The following is a 20320-nucleotide window of genomic DNA, read 5'->3' as shown; positions in this document are numbered from 1 at the left end:
GCAAAGAAATATATTCTAAGACGATTATGAAAGGAATACGTGCCTGGCTGGAACGAAACTAGCAAAGAACTTTACCAACAGTATATGGAAAGTGAGGACCCTGACACAACAGATAGCCTAGATAATTCTAGAAGCCCAATGTGGAACAACACAGATGAAAACATGGACTTCAAATATTCCAGCTCAAAAGAATGGAGTCTACTTTGGAAACTGAATAAGGGCAAAGTTTGACATAAGACAGGAATAAATCAGGTCACCCCAAACAGGTTGCAAAGCACATTGTGAAAATATTAGGAGTCCTTTCTGATAAGAAGCATACCATCTATGTTCAGAAACCGCTCACTGAGCGAGTTGGCCGTGCGGTCAGGGGCATGCAGCTGTGAGTTTGCATTCGGGAGATAATTGGTTCGAACTCCACTGTCGGCAACCCTGAAAATGGTTTTCTCTCTCAGTCTCCTGAATACAGAGGCATAGAGCCATGGTAGAGATGTGGTCATCGATTCTCTGCTCGGCTGGTCATTTGGAATGCAGAGCTCTCGGACCACGTAGCAGGAACGGCCACTAGCAGGCCAAAGCCTATTCTGCATCCACCGATGGTGTTGAAGATTATGACCATGTACAAATTAGAGAATTTTACTTTTGTATGTTGACAGTTGATATAGATAATGACGAAACAGTTGACAGTAGATCATTATATTGTATGTTCACGAGACGTAATAAAACATCACGATCAGCTAGTTTGTAAAAACACGCTTTCAATTAACACCCGTAAAACATATCATGGTGCCGAATCCCGGGAAACACGGAATACAGGAGAAAATAACATACAACAATCTTTAATCTTGTGTAATACGTAATAAGGTGTTGATTGAAAAACTTGTGAAACTGTACCTATCGGCCCCTTCGTCAACCTACGTTTCACTACGACAAGGGAACAGATAAGTACTTACACGGTTTTAATACTATTTTGAATGTTGTTAGAGCACTAAAAACTTGCTTTTATACACGGTTGAGTGCTCCTTGATTTTCAATCATCTCAAAATACTATATTTGATTGCAATATATTTTAGCCGCCATGTTGTTGTCATATAACCTGCAAAGAGGTCATAATCTCTAGGAGACTCTAACAACGACAGGGTGACAACTAGCGCTATCTCCTGAGCATTTCTGTAACTACAAAAGAAAACACATTGTCAGACACGTCACGAGAAAATTCACGGAACATTATTACACTAACCGACTAACAAGAAAGAATGTCTCAGTCCTCGCTTGACAAGCTAAAAAGGAAACGCACTACTCAGCGTTCCAACGTTACACGTTTTACTAAACAGATAAATGATTTCAGCGATACTGCGGCGCTGGACGATGTAGAACACTACTTGGAACGCCTTACAGACACTTTTGAGAGCTTAATCGTTCTAGATGATGCTATACACGATCTGATTGAGAACGACGACTATGACGAGGATATACAAGTCTGTGAAAATTACATAGACAGTGCTAAACGTGCAATGCGGAAGGCTAATAAACTTATAAAAGCAAAGAATTCACAAGACGCACATGCTTGCTCAGCTACTACTACGTCACCCATAGCTACTTCCGAAGTTAAGCTTCCTACTATTAGAATAGAGACCTTTTCAGGAGACATAGAATCATGGCCACGGTTCTGGGAGCAATTTCAGGCTTCGGTGGACAAGAACTCAGCGGTATCGGTAATAAACAAACATGTATTCCTTCGAGGATATCTCGACAATGAACCCAAACATCTGGTGGATGGAATATCAGTAACGGCCGATACTTACGAACAGGTGAAGAAGATTCTGGAGTCCCGTTATGGGGATAAAAACAGAATTATTCAATCCCACCTGGATTTTTTGGAGCATCTGCAACCTGCACATTCCGACAGTCCTGAGATTCTCAATGCCACGTATATTGAGTGCCACCGACGGATTCAAGCGCTGACAGCACTAGGTGAAGATGTAGACGTCTATGGAAAACTGCTAGCCCCTAAAATTCTTCGCGCATTTCCTGACGATCTTTGTCGCCGATGGCTACTTAACGCCAAGAGGTTGGAAATACCAGAAAGCACTATCTCGCATCTAATGCAGTTTTTGAACGAAGAGGTGGAGTGTGCCTTGACTACGCAGAAGATACGTTGCGACCGGCCATTTTCGACTACTTATACTCCGACGGCAGCGGCTCTCCATGTTAACACCAGACCTAACAAACCGAAGAGAAAGAATATCAAACAAGTCACAGAACCGTATTGCGTTTTTTGTGAGAATCGAGGTCATTGGGGTCAAGATTGTCAAACAATAACGAACAACCAGGAGAGAACTGAAAAACTGAAGAAAGCGAACAGATGCTTCCTTTGTCTTAGACGAGGCCATCACTCTAAAGACTGTGCGAAGAAGAATAAGGTATCATGTTCCATATGCAAGAAGACACACCACGTGTCAATTTGTGGAGGAGATGAGAGAGAAGCTGTAGCGGTGGGCAAGATAGATGTAAACACGCCCTCCAACTTCATGTATCTTCAAACTGCTCGGGTTTGGATAACTGGCCCGACTGGACTGACCAAACTTACACGGTGTATTTTAGATGCTGGAAGTCAGTCCAGTTTTATCGAAACAAGCCTCGTGGATCAGCTCAAGCTTACTGTTGTCGAAAAAAGGAAACTGTCTGTTATGGCATTTGAGTGTGATCGACACACGGTTACAACACGTAGGGTTGTCCAGTTTAACATCAGTGGTGTGTGGTCGAAAACTAATATAATGATAACAGCTTTCGAGAGCGAAAACAAGTATTCCCCGCATCCTGCTGTTCCACACGATGTCTATTCTTTATCATGCGCCCGAACGTTGCAATTAGCAGACCCCAAGGACAATGAAAGCGACCTCCCTATTGAACTTCTCATAGGTGGTGATCACTACTGGAAGGTGATCCGAGACGGCCAACCAATACGCCTTTCTGAGTCCATAGTACTTCTCCCGTCTAACTTGGGTTGGGTTCTTAGCGGAAACAAGTCAGGAATCTCAGTCCATCATGTCGCTATAAATCATGTTCACACAAGTCAAGAATTTGAACCTAAAGACGACAGCATGCGACAATTCTGGGATTTAGAGACCATGGGAATAAGAGAGCAGCAAGGTAGAACACTTTCTAGGAAGGACGCTACCATTCTTCAACAGTTTCACGATTCATTTCGTATGAAAGAGGGGCGGAGAGTAGTGTCTCTACCCAGAAAACAGGAAGTTATCTTGCCATCAAACCGCATCAACGCCAAGAATCGCTTTAGATCACTTGAAAGGAAACTTCATGACAATGCTGAGTTTCGAGAAATGTACTGTTCACAAATGACTGACTATATTGAGAAGGGTCATGTTGAAATGACTCCTGCAGAAGATAATCTAAGCGATGTTTTCTACCTACCACACCACGCTGTCAAGAAAGAGAGGAATGGAGCAATCAAATGGAGGATTGTTTTCGACGCTTCGTCACACGAGAGAGACTCGCCATCTCTTAACGACGCTCTGGAAGCAGGACCAAACCTCCTTCCTGAAATTCTGTCAACGCTAATCCGCTTTCGTACATATCGAAAAGCAGTAGTCGGGGATGGAACTCAAGCCTTTTTGCAACTGTACCTAGATGAAAAAGACAGAGACTTAACCAGATTTTTCTGGTATCACGTCCAGAAGGGGGAAGATGGTAACTGGCAAACAGCAGATGAAATTGTCACGTACAGGTTCACGCGGCTACCGTTTGGTCTTACGTGCAGTCCTTTCCTTCTATCTGCGACTCTACGTGAACTGGCTTCAAGGTACAGTAACACATACCCCACAGCAGCAGAACTCTTAGATCAGAGCACATTTATGGACGACTTCGTTGCTGGTGCTGACGACGACAATGGGGTCATAAGCTTATATTACGAAGTAAGCTCCATGCTCAGGCACATACGACTACCAATGGATAAATGGGCAACGAACTCAGAAACACTTAAGAGCGTATGGCAGTCTGAGAGACGAGATATCAAACAAGAAACTGGAGTATTAGGTATCAGGTGGAACACAGAATTGGACTGTATCCTTTTCGATCATCGAGAAATTACTGAAAAGCTAGCTCACATTCCTACCACGAAACGTCAGCTCTTGCAAGGAACAGCAAGATTTTACGATCCACTGGGGTTATTCTCACCCGTCTCAATTGTTGGAAAGTTAATCTTCCAAGATACTTGGTTACATAAAATCAGCTTCATGGTCCGTATCGCACTTCAATAGATTCACAATTAAGTATTTATTTTCCACCTAGTCGATACAATGATTGCTTAAGGCAATTTTTAATGGTCAAAAGTGGTACATGTTTCGTATATTATCAACATCTTCAGCCACATAACACTGTTTAGATGAATATATAAATATATATATGAATATATAAATATATTTTCTCTTGAGTTATTTGTTTGTTTTAATCTTGTCAATCTTATGTTAATTTTAAGGACACTTACTCTAAAGCATTACTTTGTCAATTTTATATATTTTTCATCTAAACAGTGTTATGTGGCTGAAGATGTTGATAATATACGAAACATGTACCACTTTTGACCATTAAAAATTGCCTTAAGCAATCATTGTATCGACTAGGTGGAAAATAAATACTTAATTGTGAAGATACTTGGTGTCGAGGCATAGAGTGGGATGAGATTCTTCCACAGGATATAGCCTTAAAATGGCAACTTTGGATCTCGAGCATCAAACAGCTGTCACTTATAAACGTCCCGAGGTGGATTGGAATGTGTAAACAGATGCCAAACGCTACGCATGTCCATGTGTTTTGTGACGCTTCTGAGAGAGCATATGGAGCCGCATTGTACACTAGAATGGTTACAGATGATAATATATCAATACACTTGGCCTGCAGTAAAAGCAGATTGTCTCCAGTTAAAAGGATTACACTCCCACGACTAGAATTTCTGGCTACTTTGATAGGTTCCCGCCTCAAGAAGATACTCGGACGAGCTCAAGTAGACGAGGAAGGGCTAAATACTATTTTGGTGGGGATCGAGGCCACTCTAAACTCGCGCCCTATTACCGTAGATGACTGTAACTCTGATATCCTGACACCTTCACACTTCCTCATAGGAGAAAGGCTGATCTCTTCCAAGTACAGCAGATACTTCCATCTATCAAGATTTGACTAACGTGTACAGACAGAGACAAAAGCTAATCTTACACTTTGAGCAAAGATAGAAAAGGGAATACCTCCTTCAATTAAGGAGTTACCACGAAGTGAAGCAGATCAAAAAAGAAACCGAACTACGGATAGGTGATGTAGTACTTTTACAAGAGGATCTGAAGCCTAGACTGGCGTGGAAACGAAGCCGAATTTGTGAACTGCACCGAGGACGAGATGACAGAATCCGAACAGTCATTCTTCAGCTCCCGGATCGCTCAATGGTCACAAGACCAGTGCAGCTGGTCGTTCCCTTAGAAATCGACCGACCAGGGTGGGGAGGATGTTGAAGATTATGACCATGTACAAATTAGAGAATTTTACTTTTGTATGTTGACAGTTGATATAGATAATGACGAAACAGTTGACAGTAGATCATTATATTGTATGTTCACGAGACGTAATAAAACATCACGATCAGCTAGTTTGTAAAAACACGCTTTCAATTAACACCCGTAAAACATATCAGATGGGGTTACTGGGACAGTTCCTATCGTAGGACAATGCCGCACCCACCTCACCTTCTCCGCAAATCACATCCCAATACAAATTTCCCAGGCTAGACAGTGGTGTTACCTCTAGGAGGCCCGCCATACCGTCTGGGTACGGAATGAAAACTTCACCCCACCCTCCACTAAATGCCACTCCAGGATCAGTTTATATTTTGTCACCTTAGTGTCATATTTCCTCATTATTTCCCTTACAAAACTTCATTGGAAAATCATGTTATTTACCCCCTTTATCATCTGAAATACACAAATGTCACTATAAAATGTTCCTCTAAATTCTGTAGTAATTGTTTCCCAATACCCTGACACTAGTGATGAGATAATCTAATATAAAATAATCGCTTATCTGATTATTTCAGTTTATTCAATTATTTGATTCTATTTTCCCATAATTTTTTTTCTATTATTCATTCAAAACTCCATTGGAATGAATAAGGCATCGGATAGTGAATGCTTTCAAAATAATCGAATGAAAAGTTATCCAACTGATCAATCTCTTCACAGGGAAATAAAAATTAGGCTACAGGAAGTGTGAGAGTGGGACGGTCGGTCTCTGATAAGCCTTCTGAAAATATGAATTGATGCTCCACTCATGTGAATGAGTCATGCACTCAAATGCCACTACTTAAAATGCACAGATTGCATCTTGCACCCACACGACTATGGAAAGCCCAGTGCTAGTGTTGACCACTTGGCTCACCAAATTTATCAAGTCATAAATGAAAATACGCGAGAATTGTTTCTAAAAGGAGAAGTCACTAGTCGCTATCTTTGAAAATCTGTCGCTAAATGACTTCAGAAAGACTCCTGATCGCTAGTTTGCAACACGGTGATGATTATTATTAATAATGTTGTTGGCTTTACGTCCCACTAACTACTTTCATGGTTTTCAGAAATGCTGAGGTGCTAAAATATAGTACCACAGGAATTGTTTTATGTTCTAGTAAATCTACCAACTCGAGGCTGATGTATTTTAGCACCTTCAAATACCACCGGACTGAGCCAGGATCGAGCCTACCAGTTGGGGCCAGAAGGCCAGCGTCTCAACCGTCTGAGCCACTCAGCCCAGGAAGAACATGGTCAGTACAAATCAATAAGTGTTGAAAATACAACTTTGGTGGTGATTACTGTTTTGAGAGGATATACAACTGGGCAACCATCGTCTATTAATACTAATGAGGGGCGGTGGGGGGAACAAAAGGAAGGTATCCGACACTTTCAAAAAATGAAAATATCAGCCAAAGAAAGACAAGGGCCACGAAGGGCGTGAAAATGAAAGACTCCCTAGGCCTCAGAAACACCATCTGGGTCGGAAAAGAACAAGACTTGATTATGGAAGGTCGGTTAGGACAGATGAAAGTAAAGCAACAGGTACAAGTGAGTGGAAGCTTGCCTATCAGTTGTTTACATAGCCTTCAATCATTTAAGAGCACCTCGGGCCATTTTAGTCACCTCTTACGGCAGGCAGGGAATACTGTGGATGTTATTCTACTGCCCCAACCCGCAGTGGAAAACAATCGTTGGTGAATGAGACAAATATCTATAGTAATAAAAATAATACTTAATTTTTTCCCTTTGACATAAAATTAAAGTTGGTATATTGCCTGCCGCTAGTTAAAAGAAACTGTCAATTGGTAGTACTTGGGGTTTTTTTCCATTACGTGGTCAGAAGGCAGCGGGTACGTGAATGAATCGTATCCATGAAATTTCATTATAATTTTGGTCCTAAATGGAAGATAATAATTGCTTTTACGCAAATGAAGATTAAAATTAGCGGTAAATTAATGAATACATGCATATACATGCTTTGCTACATTAAAAATAAGAATTCTAAGTCACAGCGCTTCAGTATGTCTTTGTTCATGTAATAATTTTCGTGTTATTCACGATAAACTTTTCATCTCGATTTCCCTGCTTCAGCTGCGCGCGCTAGTCATGATGGACAAAGATTCACAGACATAGCACTCCCATTTGTCGGTGCTAGTCCTGAACCACAAAAAGCAAACAAAGGACGACACAATGAAGCAGAATGCCACAGAAGACGACACAATGAAGCAGAATGCTACAGAAGAAAGTCGTGTCTACAGGGAAATAATCGCCGTAGTTACGTATCTATATTTCTCTAATAATAATGGTATTTATTAATTTACCGCTAAATTTATTGTTGATTTGTGTGAAAGCAATCATTATCCTCCATTTAGGACAAAAAATGCAATGAAATTTCGTGGATACAATTCCTACATGTAACCGTTTCAACATTCGGAGACTCATTTGAAGAAAAAATGTATTTCTATTTTTCGTAAGAGTTCATCCATTAGCTTATTTCAATCGATCCGGCACACTTGAGGCGAAAACTTGATTAATGACTTATCCGGTTATTCTAGGCGATACACTAATGCCTGAGTTCACCAACCTTCGTCAAGGGAGATGACGATCGTCAAATATCAGATGGTCCATCAAATCCACTTTTTTCGTTTCTCCAACATCCATTTTCACTGATGACCATAAATCGCTCCTCAACTTTGAAGATTGGTTTTTTTTGTTCGTCAACTCACTTGACGATGCTCAAGTTAATTAAAATGGCTACCATGCTGTAAACAAACAGATATGTTTATTGCAATTTAGACATGTCTACTCCTGTCAAACTGACGAACGGTCACAGACTTGATATAAATTCAATGAAGTGTGATCAGGCAAAATAAATAACTAGCAACATTGCTGTCGTTAAGTCGAGGTGAGCTAGAACTCTACAAGTGAGGACAAACCCGCTGCATATCGCATATCTCAACAGCAAACCTTATGACTATAGCTCCATCAGAGGATGATTATTACTTCGGTATTGCACATTGGCAATACAAGCAGTGCTAGTGTACGATGAATTGAAGTGCAGTGCAATGGCTTTGTGATAATGGGTTTGCTATACATGTGAAGTGAGAAAATTCATCATTTGGAGTGCTACTGAACAGTGCCTTATAAAGTAGAGCAATACGATAGTTTTAATGTGGACATTAATATTGTAAGACTGTGTCTACTCCATAATTAATTATCGTTCTATTTTTTTTCTCTCTTAATTTTATTTGAGAACATGAGAGCACTAAGGGAGAAAAAACTGTTTTCTTCTCAATTATTATTGTGCTCATTTATATGTTAAAGCTCATAGTGCAAAATGGGAGAGAATTTCGATGCTGAGATTATATATATAGAAATGTTGGAGAATCTTGGACCTGAATGAGTATTTATGGAACTAAATGACCATTTCCACACGATGGATGATTGAAAATTTATTATGAGGTACACACTTTCTAAGCAAGTTACTTTGAAATTATTAGTACAAATTGAAGCAAAGCTTGAATATCTCACTAATAGGAATAGACCACTCACTCCTATCCAGCAATTGCTTCTGACACTGCGTTTTTATGCTACTGGCTCTTCTCAAATACTAATTGGAGGTACAAATGGAGTTTTGAAAGCTATAATAAGTAGATATATCAAGAATGTGGCTGAAATAATCGCCTATTTAACACTCTGGTGGTCGCACGAAAAAAGTCACGTCAGTGGTCGCGCAGATCACAGTTGTGATCCTTACTTTCTTTGTAATATAAGGCTATTCCATGCTATTTATTCAATGGATATGATGATGCATTGTGAAAAGAACTTTATTTTCTGTACAATATAATATCATTATGAATGCATTTATAAACAATACCTGAAAAATTACCAGACATTGGATTTGTCTCACTTACTCCCTCCATAATGTTTTTGAGGTACCTCACTGTCTGGTTCATTCAGCCATCCATTTAGATTCTCATAGTCATCCATTTTGTACGTATATACCAATAATTAATATAAACTCATAGAATGGAGTATATATATGCACAATGAACTGAGATCAGACACCGAAATAAGAAAACAAACAAAGTCAAAAGAAGCCACGCTAGTGGCCACACGGATCACAGTTGTGATCCACAAAAATAAATCGCTTTATAACGCAACAACCATCAGTGAAGGTTAGCCGACTACTGTGTTATCAGAGAGGGGATGGAGTGCGAGGAAGGTATAAAGATGCTCAAGGTCAACAGTCATACCAAATAACACGAGGTCCATGGTTTCCCCATTTTCACACCAGGCAAATGCTGGGGCTGTACCTTAATTAAGGCCACGACCGCTTCCTTCCCACTCCTAGCCCTTTCCTGTCCCATCGTCGCCATACGGCCTATCTGTGTCGGTGCGACATAAAGCAACTAGCAAAAACACATGAGGGAACAAAACTAAACGGCTGGATCACTATTGCGATCCGCGCGACCACTGGAGTGTTAAGACATCACTACGTTTGTTTTCATAGCAGAGATGAAGTAGGCGCTGTTATTCAGGAATTTTACGGTATATGCAATTTTCCAGGTGTAATAGGGGCAACAGACTACTCGTGTACCAATACAGTCTCCTGGTGGTCATAATGCGGAAGCATTTTGCAACAGAAAACAATATTTTTCCATTAACATTCAGACAATTTCAGACGCGAATCTACTGATTAGAAATGTAGCAGCACAATGGCCCGGCTCGGTATATGATAGCTTCATTTTTGATAAGTCAGAAATCAGAATGATGTTTGAAACAGGAAGAATACCAGAAGGGCATTTATTGGGTGATAATGGTTACCGTTTAGCCCCCTATCTTCTAACTCCCTTTTTGAATCCAAGGACTGAAGGTCAAGAAAACTACAACAAAGCTCATGTGGAGACAAGAAACACTGTGGAGAGCCAGTATGGGGTGTGGAAAAGGAGTTTTCCTGTGCTATCTTTAGGATTACGAAGAAAAGTAGTAACTGCATTAAGCATCATGGTAGGAAATGTTCTTACAAGAGATATGAACTTATTTTTATTACATTTAAACTCATTTGCTTTCAACTTACTGGCAATTTAAATTGTGGCTACATCAACATAATTTTTGTTAGTCAGTTCACTTCACCGATATGATTTTTGTTACATAATGCAAAGACGCAGAAGTATTGTTCTCTAGCACTTAGAATGATCCCTTGTATGGGACGAGAGAAGAATAAAAAATAGTTCAAATACTACACATACTCCCCCCCACGGCACTTAACACCCTTGAAAGGGCCTTGGCCTGCCCAGCGACCGCTGCTCAGCCCGAAGGCCTGCAGATTACGAGGGGTCGTGTGGTCAGCATGACGCATCCTCTCGGCCGTTATTCTGGGCTTTCGAGACCGGGGCCGCCATCTCACCGTCAGAATGCTCCTTAATTCTAATCATGTAGGCTGAGTAGACCTCGAACCAGCCCTCAGGTTGAGAGAAAAATCCCTGACCTACAGATACTACATTATTAATAAATAATTACTTGTTCAAATACTTGGCAAGTTTTGCTTGCAACACAGATGTTTTAAGCTTTTTATTTTCTTGTTTCATGTGTTCAGTTTCTCTCTGCAGTTCAAGAAGCCACATTTCTCAATCATGTTTTTCTTTTTTTTAAGTTCTTGAACTCTAGGTTGCATAGTTTTCGTCTTTCTTCAGACAGTTCGGAAAGTTTCCCACAGGCTTTGGCAACTTCGGTCTTTTTCACTTTTTTAAACTGGGCCTGTTCCTTGCACACCACAGATTACTTGAAGTAGCTGACACTGATTTCGGCTGCGATATCAGTACTTGCTCGGTAGAAACAGCAATTGGAGATATAGCTGACGTCACTGATTCTTCAAGAGGTGCGATCTCCAACATAGCAGAGAGGTTATGTGTCGTATTTGTTTAAACTCCTCCGCATCGTTCATAACCGGTGTTGTCCATTTGATCTATGTAGAAAGCATTGCAGTCAAACTCATTAGGAATGGGCTCCACTTGATCACAGATAATAGATAATAATTGAGAAGAGGTTTCAGGTGCTCCACTTCCCGTTTTATGCATGTTGATCTTATCCTGGACCTTGTGTTTTTCCTACCTGCTCTTAAAATTGTCATAAAATGACTTCAGCTGCTTCTTGGTTTTTTTTAAAACAAAATGAGCATTAAATATGTCAGTTAATTGTTCCCAAGCTCTTTCCTTCTCTTTTACAGTCACACCAACAGTTCGCTTATTTTCTACTGCATCTTTCTTTTCAGCACCTAACCTTACCATTAGTGCCTTCTCTTCTTTGGAGAAATTCCCTCCCCTTTTTTTAAATGTTTCTTTGTTGTCCATTTCTTCTTAGTAGTTAGCCTAATCAAAACAATATTAAATAACTAACTTTTAGATATGTGTTAATTCAATAGAGAAACATTACATAACTCAGCAGAACTGAATTCTATTACTTTCTAAACCTCTTTTCTTTTACTAGCGAATCAGAAAGGCCAACATATATCAGTCATGGAAACCTAAATACTATTCTGGTGAATCATCATATTTGACGAAACCTCAAATAAAGCCAATCTGCGTTGGTGAAACGCTTCTCATTTTAACGAATCGTCAAGCCTTGATCGACCATCATACTTGATTTTCATCAAGATATTTTGACAAAGGTTGGTGAAACTGGGCATAAATTATGTTTGAAACTCATTTGATTATTAACACTGCGCTGCTCGCGCTGTAAATTCTAATGCGAGTGCTCGCGCGGATGACAATTGTCATCCATTTAATTCCTTTATTCTACCGTAAGTATTAATGTACGTATTTCTCAGGTCATTTTATCTATTCAATTACGGCATTATCTATTTGAAAAATTATACCTTTTTTTTTTTTTTTTTTTTTTGAAACTTAATATCACATGCTACAAACAATCTTTTGAAGAGTATGGCAGAACTTCCCAGAAATTTACAACTGTTTACATCTCTCTGTATCCTCAACCACTTTCATTGTCTGTTGCCTCCTCTCTTGCTTCACACGAACAGTGGAGGCAGACTGTATCTGAGTGATCAGGGCAAATCCATTTGAAACGCGTACTGCAGGATTTCCAGGTGGTTTTGTTGTGACTTCTTCCGCACATGTAGCAGCGCCCTCGTGCTCCAACTTGCGGACGGTTAGCAGATATCTCATCTTCTTTAATTCCAATAAATAACTTATACTGCCTCTTCAGTTCCTTGAGAATCATTTCTTGTTGTATCCTCCTTAGTATATGGAGTTTGATGAGATCCATTGACGGGTCATATAGCAACTTTCTTCTCAAAATATTTGGAAAACCACGGTTCTTCTTATAAATGACTAATGCATTGATTCCACCAATGTTCAACAGATTAAAAAATACTTTCAATGGCCAGTGTCGACAGTTTCTAGAAACATACACTCCACACATTTTGTCCACAGTATCCACTGGGAATTTTGTCTTGTTGTAGAATGTTATAGGTGCTGGTTTCTTTTTCACCCCTGTGTCTTGGTTGATTTCCCTTTTCTCGTGTAATGTGGACAACACTAGAGACTCTTTGCCCTTTTTAGGTACTTAAGATACTACACAAGCATACTTTGTGAATGAAAACTCAGAACTGTAGACATCTTTATTCTTGGAAACATTCAATTCTTCAGGGACATCTCTTATTATTTTTTACAGTTCCAACGTATGTAGTTTTGTGCTCCAATAACTGTGCTGCAGTTCGAACTGAGATAGGCTGTACTAGTCGCATTAGCACATCATGTGGTGAGTTGCTAAGTTGAAAGGAGCCATCCAGTTGTTTGCCGGCATAAATTTCCATATTTATTGTGTAAATATGTTGTGTATCAACTAAGCAAAAGATTTTCACCCCATACTTCGCAGATTTACTAGGTATAAACTGCCTGAAAGGGCCGTTTCCGCGAAATGCAATAAGTTGCTCATCAATGCGCAGGAACTCACCAGGCCCGAAACACTTTTGGCAGTTTCTCGCAAACATGCCAAATATTTTTCTGATCAGTGCAAGCTTGTCTACTGCCTGCCGTTCTTCCGTACTGTTTATATCATCAAAACGTATATATCTCATGTGGAATCTAAAACTAGTACTACTCATTGTGACGTAAATAGCTTCACAGACAATACCCGATTCCATGTCCCATAATTCTGGTATGTTTCTGCGACCTTCCTTCAACAATCCTGACAAATAAATAATGCCTAACAGAGCTCTAATTTCAACTGCATCAATGAGCTTTGCATCTCTATCTCTCTGAAATTTATTTCGTTATCTTCTCAGTGTATAAGTCTGGCCGGGCTGAGTGGCTCAGACGGTTGAGGCGCTGGCGTTCTGACCCCAAATTGGCAGGTTCGATCCTGGCTCAGTCCGGTTATATTTGAAGGTGCTCGAATATGTCAGCCTCGTGTTGGTAGATTTACTGGCATGTAAAAGAACTCCAGAGGGACTAAATTCCGGCACCTCGGCGTCTCCGAAAACTGTAAAAGAGTAGTTAGTGGGATGTGAAGCAAATAGCATTATTATTATTATTAGTCTACAAGTTTGTCGAATTTATTATCAACTGAATAATACGGTCATCCAGAAAGCACTCTAAGCACCATAACCGAGTGACTGAACGATTTTTTGCTGGGACATGAAGTCCAGGTAACTGCAGGGGAGGAATAACATTGTGGCCTCTCGTACGGAAATTTGCTAAAAGTTGCTCCTTATACCACTTCAAACCATCCTTTGTATTATAGAAAATTCTCTTTTGTCTCTTATCTTTGTTTGTTTGCTCTTCCTCACTAGACAGAAGTTCTGGTTCACTATCGGTTTCTTGCTCTGTGTCTGTATAATGTTAACTCAGTTCGAGATTATCTTCTTCTCCCTCAAAATCTTAACCGTCGACTGGATCAAAGTCCGGTTTCCTCATCCAGCCATTGCCGACTTTGGTCGACATTTTTCGGTGATATGGAAGCCATGTCACTTCCACTAATTATGGTCTGAAAAGAAACAAATGAAGGAATGAATGAAATCTACATGTTCATGCCGATGCAGTAAACTGGACAGAAATTACATTTCGTCTTGTTCAAATAACTTGTGTACCATCGCAGCACTAACTCAGATAAAATAGAAAAGATCAAGAAATACCGTACCTTTAGTGAATATTTCTTGCAGAGAAAGGGGTATAACTTTACATCCCGCAGCCCAATATTTATAACATTATAAGGAATTGAAAATAATACAAATCTTACTTGTAATTCCTTTTAAAGGAGAGAGGTGTTCATTGCGATGTCTAGGAACCCACCATCCCGCCGCCAGAAATACATTGACTTTTAGAACCTAATAAAGAGCAGCAGCCACCATCGTCCATGGCTAACGTAGCTTCTTGCATTCTCATTGGTCAACGTGAACGGAATGTGACATCATTGCCATTAATGCTGATAAATACATTGCATTACCAACCCCGGCTGAATAAAAGCACAAACAAAATACACCACATGAAATAACAATGCGGCTTGTAACCATCCCCGTCCAGACCAATGGTCTTGTCTACAGCAAGAATCCTAACCATCCAGACCGATCGTCTTGTCCATGGCAAGAATCCTAACCGTCCAGACCAACAGTCTTGTCCACGATAAGAATCCTAACCGTCCAGACCAATCGTGTTTCCTCACGAAACTAGGGGCCTAGGGCCGCTTCGCAGCTTCTAATCGTCCAGACCAATGGTCGTGTCCAGATCCTATCCTAACCATCCGCACGGCAAGAACCAGTCCAGACCAATCGTGTAACAATAATCACCACCACCACTATCGAAACACCTCACTCGTTAGTTCCTCAGTACAGAGGTTGGCAGCTCACAGTTTCACAACATCCTTCCCGAGAAGGCCGCGAGAAAGAAACAAACGACAGTCATTCCCCGCGCAGCTGAATTTAGCGAGTGCTGGGCTGCGAGAAGTAAAGTAATGATCAGAAAAGAAGCACACGCAAATCACAAGATATCACCGCCAGTCAGTTATAGACCACAATTACTGTATACGTTTTCCTGACTTTCAGGTGGGAACGCAAAATTGTTGCTTTGTAAACTTATGCACCACCTAACCTCTTTGTTGGTGGCATTGGGCGGGAAGCTCATGTTTCACACAGAAGACGGATTGAGTGCTTACTTTTGGCTGGATGTAGAACGAGAGCGAAGTACAATAAATAAAACCAAGAAGAGTGCTTATCTCCCTCTGTGTAGATAAGTACAACTAGCCAAAGCAATTAAAACTCCTGTCCAGTGCTGTATCCATACTAGTAATTATTATTTTAAGAAGGAGTACATCTATGTAAACAAAAGAAGTCCATCTTCTGTCCACTCCTCTGTCAACTTATGGTGAGTACCCATATATTCATATCCTGTCTCAGTGATTGGAGTATACTCGTATGTATAGCGTTGCCTTTCCATTCGTGATGTGATCACCAAAAGTGTACTTCCAACAACAGTCACTGAATTAGCAATGCTGTCGCACCTAACCGAACCTAATCTAACACTACCAGTGGTTTTTCTGTGGATCACAACCTAACCTGTCACTATCAGTGGTTTTTCGGTGGATTACAACCTAACCTGTCACTATCAATGGTTTTCGGTGGATCACAACTTAACCTGTCACAATCAGTGGTTTTTGGTGGATCACCCTGTTCAATTAGCAGTGCTGTCGCACCTAACCAAACCTAACGTGTCACTACCAGTGGTTTTCGGTGGATCACCACCTAACTTGTCACTGTCAGTGGTTTTCTGTGGATCACTACCTAACCTGTCACTTTCAGTGGTATTCGGTGAAACACAACTGCTTTCGTAAGGGATGCTACAGACCTGTTGGCGCTTTGCGGTTCTAACCAGACCCTCTTTGCTTGTCCTCAGACCGATAGTTTTGCCACTAGCCGGACCTAACACAACCAGACCAATGCTTTTCGTTATTGCCGGACGTACTTAATACTCGTAAAGTTTTCGCGACATAAAGTGAGCCTCATCATATCGTACCGTTAATACCTATTTCACGAACCAACTAGTCAAGTTGTAACCCAATCTAGTGCCTGTAAATTGTGTTACGCAGTCTCAAACAGCTAAATATAACAGACCATTAATTCATACATTTAGCGGCCGCTACACATCCCTTCGAATTATCCGCCATGTTTGCAAACATAAACTCGCCAAACACGTCATACAGACGCACACGCAGCGGCCGCAGAGCCCGTGCTCGCCCGTGCCGGCGGATCTGGACTTATACCAGAATGTCCCATGTTAGGAATACTATAATCAGTCTGAAAACTTCGTGAGGATGATAAAAATTATAGGTAACTTAAACAAGAAATTGTACCGTTAGTGCTCGCATGGATGACTATTGTCATCCACTTGCTTTTCAAATGCCATAATAATGAAGTATCTGAAGAAATTAACCTTAAACTGCAGAGATATCATTAGGAATTGTTTTTGACGATTACACAAAATATTAAAATGAATTGTTTAAAAATGTATACAATACGAAGAAAATTATACTTCCGGATGACAACAGTCATCCGCGCGAGCACTGGAGTGTTAAAAGTATTTGATTATCCCATCACTACCTGAAAGTTAACTTTAATGCCCCACAGGCACCTTATTTTACTTCCGTCAGTCTGATGTGATGTGCAATTTCTAGCATCCATCAAACAATAGGACATCATTATGCAAAAACCAATGTACCATGAAAAGTTACCCGATAACAAAAATAACACACAACCAAAGTTTACCGGCATTTGACTTATCAAATAGCATACCGTTTTTGCGCCTCCAATCCCCAAAGTCGGATTTGGCGGTCATACAACTCAGCCTCATCCTCTGTTAATTCCGCGGAACTCACTCCAACCATAATGCAAACAGCTTAATTAAATTAAATCACAAACACGTGCGTTTCGTACACCATACACCTTCACAAGCTCCATCCAAACAATTCTTTCAAATAGAGATGGCTGAAAAATAACGTAGCAGTTACTTTGTCCCAGTTACATGTCTGTCACTGTTACAAATGTAACGAGGACGAGAAATAACAGGTTATCGAGTAACGACAACAGAAAAACATACTAGGTGAAAACAGTAACTGGGAAGTGGGGACCAGTCACTAGTAGCAGCTTGCACACTAGTAGCACCTTACAGACACAGAATGTGACCTTCAGATAGTACGCATGTCTTCCAAGTGAGAGCGGTTTCGTAGGAGATTGCTTTAAGTTCCTGCTGTCATCTGGTAGTGGTAACTAAAGTGTAAACTGTTATCACACATTCAACTGTTCGTGCAAGGCTACCTACATTATAATATTATAAGTTTCACCCGTATAATTTTTCTTGTACCATAAATAAATTATTATGCCAACTTTCCATACTGAACTGATATTATAGAATGAACGTAGATAAAATGCATTTTGTAATACTATTTCACTTTGACATCATTATAATTGAATAAACCTGACCCCGCCGGGAATCGAGCCCGGGACCGCCAGGTGACAGGCGGGCGCGTTGCTCCCCTACACCGTGGAGCACAATGAGCACAATTGTTTGAATATTCATAACAAGTACTATAATCATTTCAGATTGTCATGAATGAAAAGAACGTGATAACGTCTCTTCACCCACTTAAGTTTTTATTAATTCATTTCACACAATCTATTATAACAAAATAACACATTATCGGTTCTTCCTCTAGATTTCAGAAAAAAATGCTATGTTGTCTTCTCATTTCATCCCCTGTCTGCCTTTTGATAACTTTATAGCAAATTGGAATGCGTGTTTTGCTGTTCAACAGTGTGTGTATTATAGTGATGCGTGCGCGCATGTGTGAGTGAATGAATGGCAATTTGCAACACAGCTGTAAGGGGACAAGCTTGAAGCTGTGACCAGTAAAAGGTGAGTAACGTTGGACGTTAAACGGGGACAAGCTTGAAGCCGTGACCAGGCTGTGACCGCACAGAACACCAATGTGTGACCGGTAAAAGGTGAGTAACGGTGGACGTTATTTTTCACTGATACTTTTCACAATTACTTTATTGTAGCAGTGACAGATGTAGCAGTTACATAAAAATAACCGTTTGTCACACCTCTACTTTCAAAGTTTACGGCGTCGCCGCTGGTCCGTAGTCGCACAGAATACTACACTGCAAAGAGAATGCTACACTGAGTAGCGCATACGAGTCCAAGGCCGGGGGCACATTGACAATAGCGCTGTGAAGAGGGGGCGGACCTCCTGTTGATTGAATCGGATAATACGATTACAGCGCTCCTCCGGTGATCTCCGGTACTACCGACGGAGGCAAAGCAGTTACGGAGCTCCGGAGGTTAACCGGAGGGCCGCCTCCTATTCGCAATAGTAGCTCCGAGTGTAAGGACGTAGTGGGCTGTAATTTCAAACTTACGTCCATGAATGTAGGCGCCCTATAAAAATCGTTACCTACATACACAAAAATTGATCTATATCACCGATATTCCATACAATACCAATTAAGAAAGAACGTATAGTCATTCAGAATAATTAATGCATCCTCTAATTTATTATCAAGAAAATGCAATTACATCGACATATAATACATATCCCAGATACCTGTAGGTATAAACCCTGTAGATACAACAAACAATATATCTAAATAGGTTCAGTTGTTTCTCAGAAAAGTGCAGGCCCTACCTGTGCAGAACTTACACAGTATCACAGTATACATGGGCGCCCGCAAGGGGGGGCACTTGCCCCCCCCCCCACCCTGGAATTCTAAAGATGTTGATGTTCAATTGTTTAATATCATACCAGATTATTTCATAAACTGAAATAAACTGAAAGATATAGTAGATACCCTGCATTCCGGAGGTCAAATGGACTGTATCACGATTGACCTGTCTAATGCATTTGATAGGGTGGTTCATGGGAGACTACTGGCAAAAATAGACAAAAAAGTGACTGAATGGGTTGCTGAATAAATAAACTGAATAAACTGAACTGGAAGTTTCTGTAAACAATTTAATGTTGCTGACGTTGTATTGGTTTTTATATTCAAGAAAATTGTTAATGTGCCCCCCCCCCCTGGAAAAGATCCTGCGGGCGCCCATGACAGTATACTTTGTTCATTATTATTATTATCATTATTATGGAAATATTCTCATTATATTGGCGCTAGAATACAGTAGTTTCAAGTTAAATTTGAATTCGCTTTTGATTTCTGGACATATGTAAAAAACGCGAAAGACGTGCAGAAGTAAGGGATGATTATTTACGAGCGGAGAGAGGAGTTCAAGCGGTTCAAGTCTGTAAGTGCTGCGCTGTAAAACATGGCACAAATGACTCGTAAACACCGGCCTTGCGGTGTAGGTGGCAACGCGTCCGCATGTCACCCGGTGGGACCGGGTTCGACTCCCGGCTGGGTCAGGTTTTTTTTATTTAAATTATTAATATCCCTGGTCTGGGGACTGGGTGTTTGTGTCATCCTTAACGCTCCTTTCCTCACATTCAACACTTTACACTACCGCCATTTGCATAATACACGCAGGTTTCTTGCTAGTTGTTTTACGTCGCACCGACACAGATAGGTCTTATGGCGACGATGGGACAGGGAAGGGCTAGGAGTGGGAAGGAAGCGGCCGTGGCCTTAATTAAGGTACAGCCCCAGCATTTACCTGGTGTGAAAATGGGAAACCACGGAAAACCATTTTCAGGGCTGCCGACAGTGGGGTTCGAACCTACTATCTCCCGAC

At 40.6% G+C, this 20320-nt stretch overlaps 1 protein-coding gene across 1 annotated transcript in view; it reads right to left on the bottom strand.

Annotated features, from left to right (window-relative positions):
- LOC136864382 (SUMO-activating enzyme subunit 1) overlaps window positions 1-18787 on the bottom strand; it is an 80171-nt gene extending 61384 nt beyond the window's left edge. The window contains exons 1-2 of the mRNA XM_068225845.1: window positions 18695-18787; window positions 17371-17553 (exon numbers count right to left, since the gene is read on the bottom strand). Coding sequence (XP_068081946.1) covers window positions 17371-17462 — 92 coding nt within the window. The 5' untranslated portion in view covers window positions 17463-17553; window positions 18695-18787. The remainder of the gene's footprint in view (window positions 1-17370; window positions 17554-18694) is intronic.
- Window positions 18788-20320: the final 1533 nt, after the last annotated feature.

The sequence above is a fragment of the Anabrus simplex genome, chromosome 2 (genome assembly GCF_040414725.1).
Source record: "Anabrus simplex isolate iqAnaSimp1 chromosome 2, ASM4041472v1, whole genome shotgun sequence".
Lineage (NCBI taxonomy): Eukaryota > Metazoa > Arthropoda > Insecta > Orthoptera > Tettigoniidae > Anabrus > Anabrus simplex.
This window is presented reverse-complemented; position numbering and strand designations above follow the sequence as displayed.